Source organism: the organism of the source record quoted next, unplaced genomic scaffold (genome assembly GCF_019419815.1).
Source record: "Pyrus x bretschneideri cultivar Hongxiangsu unplaced genomic scaffold, Pyrus_bretschneideri_v1 Contig40, whole genome shotgun sequence".
Lineage (NCBI taxonomy): Eukaryota > Viridiplantae > Streptophyta > Magnoliopsida > Rosales > Rosaceae > Pyrus > Pyrus x bretschneideri.
This window is the reverse complement of record NW_025999724.1, coordinates 4,448,876-4,465,022: the sequence shown is the minus strand read 5'-3', so window position 1 is coordinate 4,465,022 and position 16,147 is coordinate 4,448,876. Positions and strand designations below refer to the sequence as shown.

Below are 16,147 nucleotides of genomic sequence, written 5' to 3'. Positions count from 1 at the left end.
CTGTAATGACTACATTTTGGAAATATAATTTACAATAGCAAGTGGGATTTTTTAAAATAACCCATATTTCCAGCTAAAATTATCATTCACTCACTTTTATTTATCTTATGGCCAGGGCCACCTAATTGCTTGAACACTATCTTTTGGCATTGCTAATCAGATGGTTGGCCCTTACAAATTTGCAATTTCCTGCATTGGACAATAAAGAAACATACTATCTTTAACCAACTTAACTACCAACAACCAGGAAGCTAAACATTTGGCTATCATTTTGTCATCGAAAAGGTCAGATCACCAACCTTGTTTTACTCCAATCCAGTCGGATGACTTCCACAATTAGGGTAATAAATTACTCCCTTCACTTGTCCTCCATTTAGCAGCGTTACGAAATCCATTATAATCTGATATAAATTAGGTTTTGTTCAGACAAATCAGAGACTTTGCTCAGTCCCTTTTCAGATTTGTCTGAGGTACCGGTAGCAAGCACGGTGCTTCCCCTTGTTGAACTTGCCTCGGATTTCTCAGGCACCTGAGTTGAAGACAAAGACTGCATACCTTTTCGGGTTTTTTGTTTCGATCTGTTTGAATAAGGAAGACAATGGCGTTTACAGGAACTCTGGATAAATGCAGCGCCTGTGATAAGACTGTTTATGTTACCGAAATGTTGTCCCTTGAAGGAGTACCTTATCATAAATCCTGCTTCAAATGCAGCCACTGCAAGGGATTTCTCTCGGTATATACATCGCTTTTCACCTTTTAACTTTGTTTAGGTTTGCAACAGATGCGTGTAGGCTTTCTCCGGTTTTGGGGACGATTCTCAACAATTGATTGATTTGTAAAACTCACATCAATGGTTGAAAATCGCTCATGCATGCGTCGTTTTAAGTTGAGTATAACATGTTATGACTCAGAAGTTAGACCTAACAAAGAAAGATGGACTTAACGTAACTTTCAATACCTAAGAGTCATGAACAATTGCAAAGTTAATTTGATAACTATAATTAAGCCTTCATTTATTTGAAAGATCATAAATCTTGGTTAAATATTTCCAAATATGAAAAGGATCAAGAATTATGTATATAATTTTGACAGATGAGCACCTATTCCTCCATGGATGGAGTCCTCTACTGCAAACCTCATTTCGAGCAGCTTTTCAAGGAATCTGGGAATTTCGGCAAAAATTTCGGTGAGTTTTTTTTTTTTTTCTCTTCATATCTTTAATTATTCTATTTTTTAAAAAATAATCTGCATCATTGAATAACTACTTCTTTTGTTTTCCCTCTGTTTGCTAACAGTATGTTGTTTTCTGATGAATTTTTTTTTGCAGCAAAATCTGCCGAGAAGCAGGGCGAACAACTGGTATGTATACATTGTCACATCCAAACTTGGTCTAAGTTCGGATTTTACATTTCGGATACACTAACCATTGGATTTTGATCGAATGATTGATGCCGACGGATTTTCTTGATCAATAGGGAGTCAGGGACCAAGTGATCAAAACTCTATATAAATTTGTATCATATAATTTGCTCTTAAAATTGCAGTAACATGACATATGAACTGTATGATGTTATACAGAATAGGGCCCCCAGCAAGCTCTCTTCCATGTTCTGTGGAACCCAAGACAAGTGTGCAACTTGCTCAAAGACAGTCTATCCACTGGAGAAGGTAAGTTATATAATTAAGGAGATAAATTTGATTTCAACGAGCCTTTTATTTCCTTAACAAGCGATAGTTTTATTATATTGAATTCATATAAACTACGGGGAGGGGGATTCAATCTATGGTGCAGAGGGTGGAGCACACTGCTCTATCCAATTTGATTTCAATGAGCCATTGAAAAATGCAACATTTGCCAAAAACGCATATAAGCAGTTCCCATGTTTATAACATGTTGGCTGCATAGATATAGTAATTACTAACAAACGCTACTTGACTCCTTACATACGAGGAATCATTTATTTTTATCTATAAATCAGAGTTTGACACAAACGCAAACGGAACTCATTGAAATCATGAAATGAAAGTTTGTACTCACATGTGAGACGAATAAGTAATTGTTTTGTGATATTGTAATTTAAACAGGTGACATTGGAGGGAGAAAGTTACCACAAGTCATGCTTCAGGTGTGCTCATGGGGGCTGTCCCCTTACACATTCATCCTATGCGGCTCTTGATGGAGTCCTTTACTGCAAGCACCATTTTTCTCAGCTCTTCCTGGAGAAAGGGAACTACAGCCATGTTCTCCAGGCTGCTGCAAATAGGAAAAATGCCACATCTGCTGAAGCAACTGACGAAGCAGCTGCCGCTGCTGAGGCCGCCTCCAAGGAGGCGCAACCAGAACCAGAATCAGAATCTAAGGACCAGACTGACCAGCCACCTGAGGAGTCTTAAAAATGCTTTTTGTGCCACATCTCTTCCTCTTGCTTTTCAGAGTAACTTGAAAACTTCATTTTTGTTCTTTTGGCTGAAAAACCCTCCTCATCTTGTTCAAATATATGTATAATTTGTTCACATATTACTTTCAGACTGTAAGCTGATTTTGGTTGCTTGTTTTAAACAAAATCACATGGATATTAAATGTATCCAATTTTTTTTTTCCATTTTCTTGAGAAATTAATTTGGGAAACTTAACATTTGTAACAATTCAAATAAATTATGTTCATTCAGTTCACGATTGTTAAGAATTTGGGGATTCAGAGAAGTGCTCCTATATTCACTTTTCTGCTTAGTTTTTTGACTAGGCCAAAAGCGCGAGAGATTCTCTTTTGCAACTAATGACATTATGTGACAACTATCTAACGATTTCAGGATCTTGTGTGAAATTCATAATGGGGCCTTCTTATGACAATCTTAAAAAAAAAAGTTTGAACAATGCATTGATGCTAAAAAGCACTAACTAAAACTGAAACAAACTTTAAAAATCAGGCTAATTATCAGTTTCCAAATATCATATAATGTAAAGAAAGCTACAAAAATAATCATATTACTTAATAGTTAGCAATCAGTTCAATATTAAGAAACCAAATGAACAAAAGCTTCAAAAAGTCCCGAATTGAAGTTTAACTTAGAGATAGTTCTTCGTGCATTCTTTGCTGCAAAAGTAACAAATACATCAACAAAATTTTGTATGCAATCCTTGCAGTTGGAAACAACAATCCTCTCAAGTAGTCCAACATGTCAATGAATATCTTCATTTCTTTCGGCAAATGCTCTCGGAAAAACTTCAACTCTACAAATAATGCATTCTTGTCAACATTAAAAAAAAAAAAAATCACATTTCTTGAGAAAATTTTGAAAACGATTACAACAATCTTTAAATTTATTATTATCTATTGAATTCAACCTTTTCCAACGTAACAAAAACCTAATATATATGTCATATGCACTTCACAGTTTTCTTGAAGCACGAGATCAACTTTCATAAAATTTGATGTAATAATATTATATTAAATAGAAATTTATTTGGGAGCCCTTATATTTTGAGGCCAGGTGCGATTGAACGCTTCGCTCCCTACCCACAACTGCCTTTGATCTAACGAATGGATGATGTATATTATGGTTGCTATCTTTAAGTTCATTGAATTCTGTTAAAACTAGCTATATCCAAATAAATTCTCTCATTTTATATGTTCGACTTTCTTTATTGTTACACTATTTTGCCAAAGTTTCAGAATTGCTTTTAGCCAAAAGGTTTTCTAATAAAAGTTAACAATAATGAGGAAACCGCAATTCTTCTTCCCTCTTTGTAGGAAAGAAAAAGGGAAGCACACACTTCATGAAGAGAAGCAACACAAACTCCCCCTAATGTTAGAACCATTAACTAGAATGGAAGCTGATCCCCATTTAAGTAAGAAAAGGTGTAACGGGTGCAGTCAACGTTGCATCCCAGACAAAGAAAACAATATGTCACTTGGAGGAATATAACTATATGGACCAGGTTCATTGTCACTATTAAGTTCAGTCTTTTATTGCAGCGTTCTGTGAAAAAATGACTTACATATAGCATTGTATTAGTGAATCAGAATGTTACGAGAACAATACCGGATACAATAAATCCTCCCCTGCATAGATCCATATAGAATCTGGTGTATCATTCAATCGAGAGTTAAGTCGTTATACATCTAATATCTATGGAGTTTGATTGACTTTGTCTGGGAAAGATATATAGTAACAAAGAGGGAAAGATCTATAGTAACAAAGAGGGAAAGATATCACCTCTGTATGCATGACGAGCAATCGACAAATAGCGACCAAGAAATCTGGAAAAATCACCGACGAACACTGACGAGAGCACTAACTTAAAACTTTCGATGAAATCACTGACTTGCAAGATCGGAGAAGAAGCTCCAAACAATGGCAAGAACTAATTAACGAAGAAACTGTTAGACGAAGTCAACCTCAAGATAATTCCACCGTGCTTTGAGGAGTCCAGCGTACTTCCAAGAGTTTGTTTATGTTTGAACTCCTCACTGATTAGGCTTCCTTGTTTATAAGATGTATCTTTTCAATATTTGTAATATGTAGCTTTCTGTTATGTATCTTTTGAATTTTGAATCTCCTTGTAAATAGGGTTTTCAAACCCTCAGTTGTAATCATGTTGAAGCTATAAATACAGGCAATCCACAGTTTAATGGGTATGCAAACAAAGTGAAAACCTACGATCTTAAGTTCTATATGGTCTTTAGAGCCTTTTTTGTCTAACGACAAAGATCCTAGTCTTGTCATTATTCCCAACATCGCTTCCATGGTTAAAAACAATGTTCCATTTGTTCCAGTTGTTCCTGTTGTTAACCCAACCCCCAAAACACCACCTTCCAACCCTTCTCCACTATTGTCACCATCAAATTAGATAGAACCAACTACCCACTGTGGTTGGCACAAATTCTCCTTATTATGAAAAGTCAGGATCTGATGGGCTACGTTAATGGCACGTTGCTATGCCTTGCAAAACATGTTGATGGTTCAGCCACTGTGAATCCTACGTATACAACTTGGGTGCAGCAGGATCAAATGATCCTCAACTGGATTAATGGATCTCTCACTACTTCTGTCTTGTATGTGGTAGCAAGCAAAAGAACTGCTCGAGCTATCTGGGAAGCTCTTGAGCAAAGGTATGCATCCATATCTCAAAATCGAATTTTGTTTCTGAGAAATACATTGTTGCAGACAAAAAAAAGTGATCTATCTGTGGCGGATTACCTGGATTGAATGAATGCAATAGCTGACAACCTTGCCCTTGCTGGGCAACCTGTGAGTGATGAAGAACTGGTTCAGATTGTGTTGAATAATCTTGGGCTAGCGTTCGAGATGATTGTGAGTGTTGCACAAGCTCGTGACACTCCTATCATATATCTAACTCTTGAATCCATGTTGCTGACTATGGAACGGAGATTGGTAGAACACAATGTCCCTTTGGCTGAAGGCGCTACTGCCAATGCCTTTGTGGCCTCACGAGGACGTGGTGGTGGTTTCGTGGTGGAGGACGAGGCAACCCCTCAAACCGTGGTGCACTTCCAAGAGGGAACAACCTTCGCAACACCAATCATCCGCAGAACAACCAAGGTAATGGAGACAGGTTTGTTTCTTGTGGAGAAAGAATTGTCTGTCAAATTTGTGGCAAACTAGGTCATCCTGCACTTGACTGCTATCAACGCATGAATACTGCATTTGAAGGCAGAATACCAACCAAACGTCTTTCAGCAATGACGTCATCACCTATCACCCTTAACAAACAACATAATTGATCTTCGCTCCTCGACACAGGTGCCAATGCACACATTACCCCAGATCTTTAAAATTTGGACAACCCCAAAGAATATAATGGTAATGAAGGTGTGGGAGGTGTAGGTAATAATATTGGTATCTCTATTGCACACTATGGTTCAAATCAACTTCAAACTAATGCTTGCTCTTTTGTTTTAAGAGATGTCTTTCACTGTCCTAATGCATCCACTAATATTCTTTCTGCCCATAGGTTTACCCTAGATAATGATTGTTACTTACTAATTTTTCCACATTTTTTCCTTGTCAAGGACCTCAAGACACAGAAGACGTTTTTCTGAGGGAGATGTGAGAATGGGTTGTACCCATTTCCAGATGGCAGTGGACACCTCAATCATTCTGTATTTGCATTTGTGGGAGTAAGGGTCTCGGCTCAAAAGTGGCATGCTCATCTTGGCCACCCCGCCAAACCAATAATAAAATTTTTAGTTACAAATAAAATGGTACCTATTCATGGTACTTGATATGTAACCTTTTGTGAGTCATGTCCTCTAGGTAAAAGTACTAGGTTACCTTTCAATATTTCCGAGTCTATGTCTCAATTTCCTTTGCAACTTTTACACTTTGATGTGTGGTGTTCTCCAGTTATTTCTAATGAAAGTTTTCGTTATTATGTGTTGTGTGTTGTTTGGCCGAACACAAACATAGCCACATTGTTGAAACTGCAATTGTCATGCTTTCTCAGTCTTCCATGCCAAAAAAAATTTGGTTTGATGCATGTTTAACTGCTACATAATTAATCAATCGCTTGCCAACGCGTGTTCTATCAAACACATCACCATTTGAGAAAATGTTTCATAGGAAACCAAATTATGACATGTTGAAAGTCTTTGGTTGTCGTTGTTTTCCCTGGTTAACACCATACAATCAAAATAAATTGCAACAAAAATCTAAACCATGTGTTTTTCTCGGATATTCCCTAAATCATCAAGGATACAAATGCTTCGATCTGTCCACGAGACGAGTTTATTTGTCTCTCCATGTCCTGTTCGATAAGGATTTCTTCTCTTTTAAGGGACTCACATCTTCTTCTAAAAGTGTTGATGCACCAGGTAACAATCACTTGTCCCAATTATTATTTACGTTCCCATCACCGAGTACTTCTACGATGCTTGTTTTGTCTAGTCCTAGTCAAACTAATCCTCTTCCTATCCCACAAATTTCTCCTACCACTAATTCCGCACCATCTTCAGACTCCCATCCTGATGCTACCACCGTGCCAAATATAAACCCTTCAATTGTTAACTCACCTACATCTTTTTCACCTGTCGAACCTAGGCTGCCCTTAGGACCCTCCCTACCATCAAATGAGCAAGTATTATTGGATTCACAACCTGTGCATATTAATGAGCCTCGTGGTACAAGTCATTCAATGACTACACGTTTCAAGTCAGGGGTCATCAAACCTAATCCCAAGTATGCTATGCATGTTGCATTTGATTCAGTTTTTGTTGAACTTACCTGTTACAGTCAGGCAATGAAGCATGAGGAGTGGCGATATGCTATGGTGCAGGAGTTCAATGCTCTACAACGATGTAGGAACTGGAGTTTAGTTCCATATCATCCTAACATGAACATGCTCCCAAACAAATGTGTGTTCAAGTTTAAACGAAAAGCAGATGGTACTAAGAGCGTCACAAAACTCGTTTAGTAGCCAATGAAATTCACCAAAAAGCTGGCGTGGATTATAATGAGATTTTCAGCCCTGTGGTTAAGCACAACACGACTCGACTTGTTATGAGTTATGCCGTGTCCAAGAAGTGGGTTATGTGCCAACTCGACGTTCAAAATGCGTTTCTACACGGCTATTTAACTGAACATGTTTTCATGCGTCAACCATCGGGTTTGATTGATCAGCAGTTTCCAAATCATGTCTGTAAGTTGCAACGTTCTATTTATGGTTTAAAACAAGTGCCTATGGCTTGGTTTCAACGCTTTTCAGACTTCTTACTTCAACTGGGCTTTGAAGAATCTACATGTGATTACAATTTTTTTGTCTTCAATAAAAGGGGTTTATATCCTATTCTGTTAATCTATATAGATGACATTCTAATTACAGGAACTAGTTCTACTTAAATGGCGCATTTGATAAAGAAACTTGGCAGTTTATTTTCCATGAAGGACTTGGGGCCATTGAATTATTTCCTGGGTATTGAGGTCAAATATAATGGTGATTCCATGCATCTCAGTCAGTCTAAGTATGCCTTAGACTTACTCACGAGAACTAAGTTCACAGAAGCCAAACCTATTTCTACTCCGGTGGTGACTGGTCAGAAATTAAGTGCCTATGATGGTGATCCACATGAAAATCCAGAAATGTATCGTAGTGTTGTTGGTGCTCTACATTATCTCACGATAACTCGGCTTGATTTGTTGTACGCTGTAAATCAGGTGTGCCAGTTTATGCACTCACCGAAGAACACACATTGGGCAGCGGTCAAACGAATACTTCGTTACTTGAAAGCTACGTTTAATCATGGCTTACTGTATAAACCAGGAGATGCAAAGTTAACAGCCCATTTTGATGCAGATTATGCTGGTAACCTAGATACTCGTCATTCTACCGGTGGTTTTTGTATTTATTTGGGTTCAAAGCTTGTTTCCTGGAGTTCAAAAAAGCAGAAGACCGGCTCCAAATCGAGTGCCGAGGTGGAGTACCAGTAATTAGCTTATACTGCAGCTGAGTTATCTTGGTTACAGTCATTATATAGAGATCTCCATTTGCATCTGGTTCAACCAATAATCTGGTGTGACAATGTTGCTTCGATTGCTCTTGCCTCCAATCCCGTTTTTCATTCCAGAACCAAACATTTGGAAGTGGACTATCATTATGTTCGTGAGAAAGTTTTTCGTGGTCAACTCTTGGTACAATATGTTTGTTCTCAGGACCAGCTCACTGAAATTTTCACTGAAGGTCTATCTTTGTCAAGATTTAAATTCCTTGTTTCCAAGCTTCTAGTTGTTTCACAACCTGTTAGCTTGCGGACTGTTAGACGAAGTCAACCTCAGGATAATTCCACCGTGCTTTGAGGAGTCCAACGTACTTCCAAGAGTTTGTTTATGTTTGAACTCCTCACTGATTAGGCTTCCTTGTTTATAGGATGTATCTTTTCAATATTTGTAATCTGTAGCTTTCTGTTATATATCTTTTGAATTTTTAATCTCCTTGTAAATAGGGTTTTCAAACCCTCAGTTGTAATCATGTTGAAGCTATAAATACAGGCAACCCACAGTTTAATGGGTATGCAAACAAAGTGAAAACCTACGATCTTAAGTTCTATAAAAACAACACCAAGAACAATCACCGACAAGCACTATGAGCAGAAGCAGTAAGATTGCAATAAATGGCGTAAGACTTTGATTGGCGATGATACCATGTCAACTGTAAGAACTTAGAAGAAGAGAGGGAAAAAGCTCAAAGAGAAAGAGAGAGAATCTTGGAGAACAATCTTTTCATTTCACCACTTAATAATTACAATGCCTTGACTTACAATATAAATACACTCAGTGTAACCACCTTAGGACATAATACAACCAATCTCCTAATGACACATGTCACTCAATACAAGGCATACAAAATATCTCAACTATGTATATCCTAACACTAAGTGGCAAGGTATTTGGTGTAAACCTAGGTTTGTGATTTTTAGTATTTGAGACTTGAAGAAAATATTGTTATGGTGTGTTTAAAATTCCCCGTCAACGTTAAGGGGAGTGTTGTTTAGCCAAAATCAAGGATAAAACTTTAAGTGGATATTAATCAGCAAAGTTACTTGGAATCCTATGTTCAAATCTCTTCATTTAAGTCTAGGACATAAAATTACAAGTCATAGCCTATGGAATACAGAAAATGCACAACAGGAGACATTGGAAAAGGTTCTATTGCGTTTTATTGCTACTTTTCCAATATTCATCTTCCCAAGCTTCCACTTGCTTAGTTGAATTAGCCTTTCTCTCAAGAAAATTACGAAGAGCCGGAGAATCGTATGGTGGAGGCAGAGTGCATGGCAGTTCATCACTAGGATACTTCACCATGGACTCCACCATGAAGTTCTTCCATGTACCCTTTGCAGCACATGCCATTGTTTCTGAGCATAGCTCCACTGCACTGGGAGGTATAGTCGGTTTGAATTGCAAGAGCTTTGCATATTCATTTAGCACATGAAACATGTAATCATACACACGGTCCATCTTTAGATCTTCTTGTATGAATTTGCTAGCTGCCTCCCCAATTTCCTGCACCTGCCATATTTACGAGATACCAAAATGTTAATTTCATGCACCTACAGTTCAAATTCACAGTCTGCAACATAACATGTCCTACTGTTTCACAAAAAATACATATAATTTCATCGTATGCTTGAAGTTTTACTAGGACATAGACAGAGACATATAACCTTGTCTGTGTGATTATTGCCCCATTCCACCGCGAACTTAAGAGAAGTGCACTTGCTGTTGTCCCTAATAGGCCAATAATGCTGCAATGGCGTCATGCCTCTCATAAAGAAATCGTAGTAACGAGGTTTTACATACAGCGTCATAGAATCGCATGCCATGATGTATTTTTCACTTACAGACCATGCCCATCCTTCTACATATATTTTATACCTGTGCAAACCAAATTAAGCTCTATATATCAGTACAACACAGCAAAAGGAAGAAAGTTTTAAGTTGTTAATAAATGGAATTTCAAATGAAAAGATATTGAAAACTACCTGTGTGTGCACTGGTCTACCAAGTTAGATTGCTTGTACCCTTGTTTAGATTCTTTCTCCCAATCCTGAAAATTAAAATAACAAATAGACATATGCAGCGTTATCTCATATCATCTGTACCAAAGTAAACAGTTTCTGAGATTAATTTGGATAAAAGAAAGTAAAACTAATACATATGGAAGTTACATTTGTGTATATATAGAGAAATTTACCTGTATATAAAGGCGTGTATTCCAGTCATTTTTTTCTGAGACATTGCATTTGAGAAGGTCCATTCTGGTTGGAGCCACATAAGGGTTGCCTTTCCAGTAAGCATAAGGTATCCTGTCCTTCCACTTTGTTCTTTTATTGCCTTCTTTTATGCTTGGCAATAAACTTCTCCATGGTTTTATGTTGATCTCAGCCCTGCCAAAATTAAAAGAAGAGTTTGCAAGATTCCATGTGTAACATATGGTTCCCTCAAATAAACAAAGAAATAAAAACAAAAAGCACTTCACATGCTAAAACACTACATATTTATAAGAGTAAGACATAAGATATATTTACCAGCCCCAAAAGGACCAATCTGGAAACACAATGTCCAAGCTCTCCTCATCTGCACAATATCGAAACACCGGTGGCGGGCCAACATTAGGCCCCTGAAAGTCCTTTGATCGGACGACAGGCCGATCATCACAATCAAACATGAGCTCCAAGTCAGGCAATCTACCAGGGTACACCCTTAGAAGCTGTAAAATGCCCCATAATGTGAACATGTCCCTAGTTTGTATGGATTGTCTATACTTCTCTATGTAGGCCTTTCCATCCACGATCACAAGCCTAAAATGCGCAGTCTTTCGGGCCCGCTCTATCATGTCCCTTGTGATTCCCGTCCCTTTCCATGGTCGTAGATCTTCATGGATCCATCTAAAGTGTGACGGGCATGTGAGGTTTGATGGACGGTTAGGATTTGTGGGGTTGTGTGTGGTAGGGTTGGTTCTTGGACAAGTTTGCTTTACATTAATTCCTTTGGTACACTGCAGAGGGAATTCTTTTCTTTTTGGGGTTTCTTTTGTGGGTGTTATCGACTCGTTAGAGTAAGTACCTGAAAATATAAACTTTCTCTGAGAAAGAGAGAAAGGATGAAAATATTTTATACGTTAGTATGAAGCGAAATTTTGATACAAAAGAATCTTTTATGTGAAATGCAAAGGTACCAAAAAACAAAATTAAATATTAGAGAAGTAAAAAGATTAAACTCTCAATCTGGAGTTTGGAGTTGGTTCTTTCTAATTGTTCTGAACGACAAGGAAGGACACTATTATTGTATTTCGATGATCAAACTTCGGAAATCCTAGTTTTTTCCACTCGTGCTAAGTGAGAGGAGAGTAAGATTACAATAGTCGTCTAACGACTGAGCCTTTATGTATGGTAGTGTTATTATTTTTCAGACTATATTTTCAGACCACCTCTGCAATATATGAATCCACTTCAAGTCAGGTGGTCGATAAATACCTTAGATTTATTTTCCTTTAGTTTATAATTTTTGTTATAAATAGTCTTATTTAAAGAAACAAAATATAGAAGATGATAAACATACCCAGTATGTGACAAACTAGAATTCCTTTATTCAAACTTTATGTATAATCTAGCATTATGAGTTCATTGAACTTACAGTATCAATCCAGCCAGCAAATAACAACGCAGCAACACACAAAAGCAGCAACAACAGGATGAAGATTAAAGAAGCTGTTGCACTTCTCTTCTGCCCATCCAACAACTCATACAAATGCTTCCCATTGTTCCTCTTCATGTTTATGCTTCAAGCTATCTTCCAAGCCACCTTGAGGAGGCCTCCTGTACTTCTATGCTATACAGACAAGTCTTTGAGAACTTCAATTACAAGTCCTTGGCCTTGGTATCTAGCTTCTTCTCAATCTTATCAGATATTTAATGTTTATATTGTCAGACTATCAATTTAGATCATCCAGTCAAACAAGAGCCCATATAACAACTCATATAGGTTTTATGCCACCATAACAACTCTTATATTGTTTGGCAAGAAAACTATACACACACACACACCCACTTTTCACGTACCATGTATGTTTACATTATCGTGGAATGTGCAGTGTCTTACTTTCATAATTCACGTTTTATGCCACCATCTCCGTAATCACGTGAAATTGATGAAAATGACTATAACTACACATTTTGATAAGTTGAGGGACCAATGGTAATGAATTTTTAGTTGAAGGACCATTGCTCTAATTTGATTAAAGTTGAGGGACCATTACTACAATTTACTCTTTTTGAAAAGAAGTCTCCAAAGACTATAAGGTCTTTGGCCTAACAATGGACCCTCCCCCGTTATGGCCTAATTTTCATTATTGACCTAAAACATCTAAGAATTTTTATCCTAAATATATATCTCTAAATTTCAAAAGTCCTTATTTAACCCAGTGGATGGTTAAGGTACGCTGCTACAGTAACGTACTGGGACAATTTGCAGTAATAAAGTTTATTAAGTAAATACTTGAATAAACAAAAGGGGTCAGACAATTACAGATGACAAACTACTCAATTAGATCAAACATGTTACAGTAATTAAGTTTATTAATTGAGTAGAAAATTAACTAATTGCATCGTTTACTTTGACAGAGGAGAATAGAAATATTATAATAATAATTGTCTTGTAGTTCAAAAGGGGATACATATGGTTTTTAAATGAAAAAAAAAAAAAAAAAATCTCTGAAGAAAAAGTTTAGAAAGTTGTTGACGTAATTGATATCGATTATATATAATCATAAGTTATCCTTGATCATTTAAAAGGATGATGAGTAAAATTGGAGAAAGGGGTGAAATATAGCGACGGTTAAAGTGGAAGTTGCAGGGAAACAACGTTGAATGCATGCATCAAGGCCGAAAGGGTGTGTTTTTAACTCTCCTGTATATATGATGAATTGCATGCATGCATGCTTTGCTTCCTCTATTATTTATTTATTTATTCAAGTAACAGTTGCTTCCATGCAAATTATCCATCACTGTGCAAGCTCTCCAGCGTGAATTGAAATGAAGATTAATTAAGGAAAAACGTGATCCGACTAACTAGGCACTTAATTTGGTGCATCATGGTTTGTAGTTCGTACTTTAATGGCCCGTTTGTTTGGCTTCATTAAACTTTCTTAGACTAGATCAGATTACACCTTAGTTTAGTCCCGTGTTTGTTTCACGCAGAGACTATGTTTAATGAGACTTGCCTAGACTAAGTCGGACTAAAAGCTTTGTTGAAGGGTCTTAATGAGGCTCCCTGAAATTGGCCAGACTGCTAAGCCAAATCTGCTCGCTTCACCCTCCCTACTTCGTTCCTCCCATCTGCTTCTTTATCGTGTCCCACAACCCTTTTCAAACCCAGATCCCACAAAATTCGAAGGAAAAAAAAAAGCAAAAAATTTCAAACCCAGAAAATCCCAAAATTCAAACGCAAACAAACTCACAAATCCAAAAAAATCTGCAGTGGGACGACCATGGTTGCTTCAATCACACATGCACCAAAAAAAACCCAGAAAACCCAGACCAAATCCAACCCTTACCTTCCACCTTTGAGCCAATCACAGATGCATGCGCCTCCTTCAATCTCTTTCTGCTCTATGTTTTGATTTTGAGATTTGCAATTGATTTTGTGAGCGAAAGTGAACAGTTAGGAGGAACAGGTGAAGTGAAAAGGCAGGAGGCGAAGATGAAGTGGAGAGGCAGAGGATTTGCAATAAAAAATGCCGTATGTTCTTCTGATTAATAAAGGTTGAGGATTTGCAAATGTGAAACATAATTAGGTTTTTAAAAAAATTAAATAACTACAATAAATTTTTTGTTTTTTAAAGGTAAAAGTAAATTAAAAATGATAAAAAAAAAAAAAAAACTTGGGTCTTAAAAGATTTCAGTCCATAGTTTAGTCCCACACCAAACATTTTACAATCTTTATTCAGCTTAGTCAAAGTCAAACCAGTCCAGTTTAGTCCTTAAAACTAGTCCAATCTGAAATAATTTGGTACAACAAACACACCTTAAGGGTGTGTTTGTTGCACCGGACTAACTCGGACTGGACTAGCTTCAGGGACTAAGCTAGACTGGCTTAGATTAGACTAAGCTGGACTGATTTAGTGAAGTGTTTGGTGCAGCATTGTGCATAATGTTTGCTTATAACCAAGTGGTATGAAGGGACAAATGTGTATGTTTCATGCATGACTTGGAATAGTATTAGTAAAGTCACACAGGCCAATCAACTTGTTGGCAAGTGGTCCTTTACTACAGTGCTGAAAAAGTGTTGTGCTCTTGCATGACGACGTGTGTTCGAATTCTGTCGATGACCAATCTAACGTCTAACTTACTAATGATATCGCTCGACTAAAATAAAAATGTATGTAGTGGATAAACACATTCTTAAAATTTAATAAACTCACATAACAACGATAAATAAAGGCATTATCACAATTTAGGGGTGGTGAGCAATCCCATTAAAATAGAATATACATATTAAAAAAAAAAACAAATTGATGCAAAATCTCCTAACGACTAATACTATTCCAAGTCATGCATGAAACATACACATTTGTCCCTTTATGCCACTTGATTATAAGCAAACATCATGCACATGCATGAAACCTACACATGAAACCTACACATTTGTCCCTTCATGCCACTTGGTTATAAGCAAACATCATGCACATGCTTGAAAGCTACACATTTGTCCCTTCATGCCACTTGGTTATAAGCAAACATCATGCACAAGTTGTCTACTAATTAGTATTACTACTATTCAGCTTGTATCATGACCATTTTCTTTCATTTATTCGTATGCCCAAGACATTGTAAGAAATAATGTTGATTATTCAAAACGAATCAACAACTAGTTGCATAGGGTCATAGTCAATGATACTCCCAACTTGATAAAGAAAAAAAGAAAACAAAAGGAAATCGACTTCCAATCTAAAATAAAATGTATATAAATATAGAAAATTTTCATTAGCACTCCAAAAATCTCATTTGGCACTCCAAACTTTCTATAATTAGAAAGAAAAATACACTTGTGCGGAGTGTAGAATTAGATTTTTGGAGTGCTAATAACAGTTCCCTAAATATGTCTTAACATATATTGTACGTGGCATTGACTTAGACTTTTGCGAATAGACTTATAATTTGTAGTATCTAATAAATATTCAGATTGAAAATATTCATCAATCTACAAAATTTTCTCATGGAGGTACCCATTTTTTTGCCACAGATACCAATATAGAGGCTAAAAGACAATACGATATTAAATTCATATGTGGTCGAGATATTTATGAATTTAATCATTAAAATGCATAAGCTCAATTATACATTCAAGTTAGATCAATTCCTGAAGTTTTGGTCAACAATAAAACTACTTACCTATGAGTTCACCTATAAAACCTGCAAAGGCGATATACTTTTTAACCACAGTTATATGTATTGTGAATTTTTGTCCGCAACTTTTGTGGCATATAAAGGCTAAAAGATACTACGATATTAAATCCATATATGGTGGAAATATTTATCAGTTTAATCATGAAAATGCATAAACTCAATTACACATCCATGTTAGATCAATTCCCGAAGTTTTGCTCCAGAATAAAAACTGCTTAGCTATG

The 16,147-nt window shown here is 36.7% G+C and overlaps 3 protein-coding genes across 6 annotated transcripts; 2 read left to right on the top strand and 1 right to left on the bottom strand.

The window, feature by feature from the left end:
• Positions 1 to 44: 44 nt before the first annotated feature.
• Positions 45 to 2,602, top strand: LOC103932328 (LIM domain-containing protein PLIM2b). Its single transcript, XM_048566178.1, has 6 exons — positions 45 to 341; positions 427 to 733; positions 1,093 to 1,186; positions 1,328 to 1,359; positions 1,579 to 1,668; positions 2,086 to 2,602. Exons 2-6 carry the CDS (start codon positions 599 to 601, stop codon positions 2,392 to 2,394), a joined length of 660 nt encoding a protein of 219 aa, XP_048422135.1. The 5' UTR covers positions 45 to 341; positions 427 to 598; the 3' UTR covers positions 2,395 to 2,602.
• Positions 2,603 to 7,860: 5,258 nt separating this feature from the next.
• On the top strand, positions 7,861 to 8,814 carry LOC125469070 (uncharacterized mitochondrial protein AtMg00810-like). Its single transcript, XM_048565965.1, has 2 exons — positions 7,861 to 8,444; positions 8,586 to 8,814. Exons 1-2 carry the CDS (start codon positions 7,861 to 7,863, stop codon positions 8,812 to 8,814), a joined length of 813 nt encoding a protein of 270 aa, XP_048421922.1.
• Positions 8,815 to 9,520: 706 nt separating this feature from the next.
• Positions 9,521 to 14,280, bottom strand: LOC125469037 (O-glucosyltransferase rumi homolog). Of its 4 annotated transcripts, none has more exons than XM_048565917.1 (7): positions 14,072 to 14,280; positions 12,154 to 12,416; positions 11,046 to 11,602; positions 10,712 to 10,904; positions 10,500 to 10,564; positions 10,182 to 10,392; positions 9,521 to 10,026 (listed from the first exon to the last, which is right to left on the bottom strand). In XM_048565917.1, the coding sequence occupies exons 2-7, from the start codon at positions 12,289 to 12,291 to the stop codon at positions 9,664 to 9,666; spliced, it is 1,527 nt and encodes a 508-aa protein (XP_048421874.1). In that variant the 5' UTR covers positions 12,292 to 12,416; positions 14,072 to 14,280; the 3' UTR covers positions 9,521 to 9,663. The 4 variants fall into 4 exon arrangements, with proteins under 4 accessions (XP_048421874.1, XP_048421876.1, XP_048421875.1 ...); XM_048565919.1 differs by having other exon boundaries at positions 12,154 to 12,362; XM_048565918.1 differs by having other exon boundaries at positions 12,154 to 12,348.
• Positions 14,281 to 16,147: the final 1,867 nt, after the last annotated feature.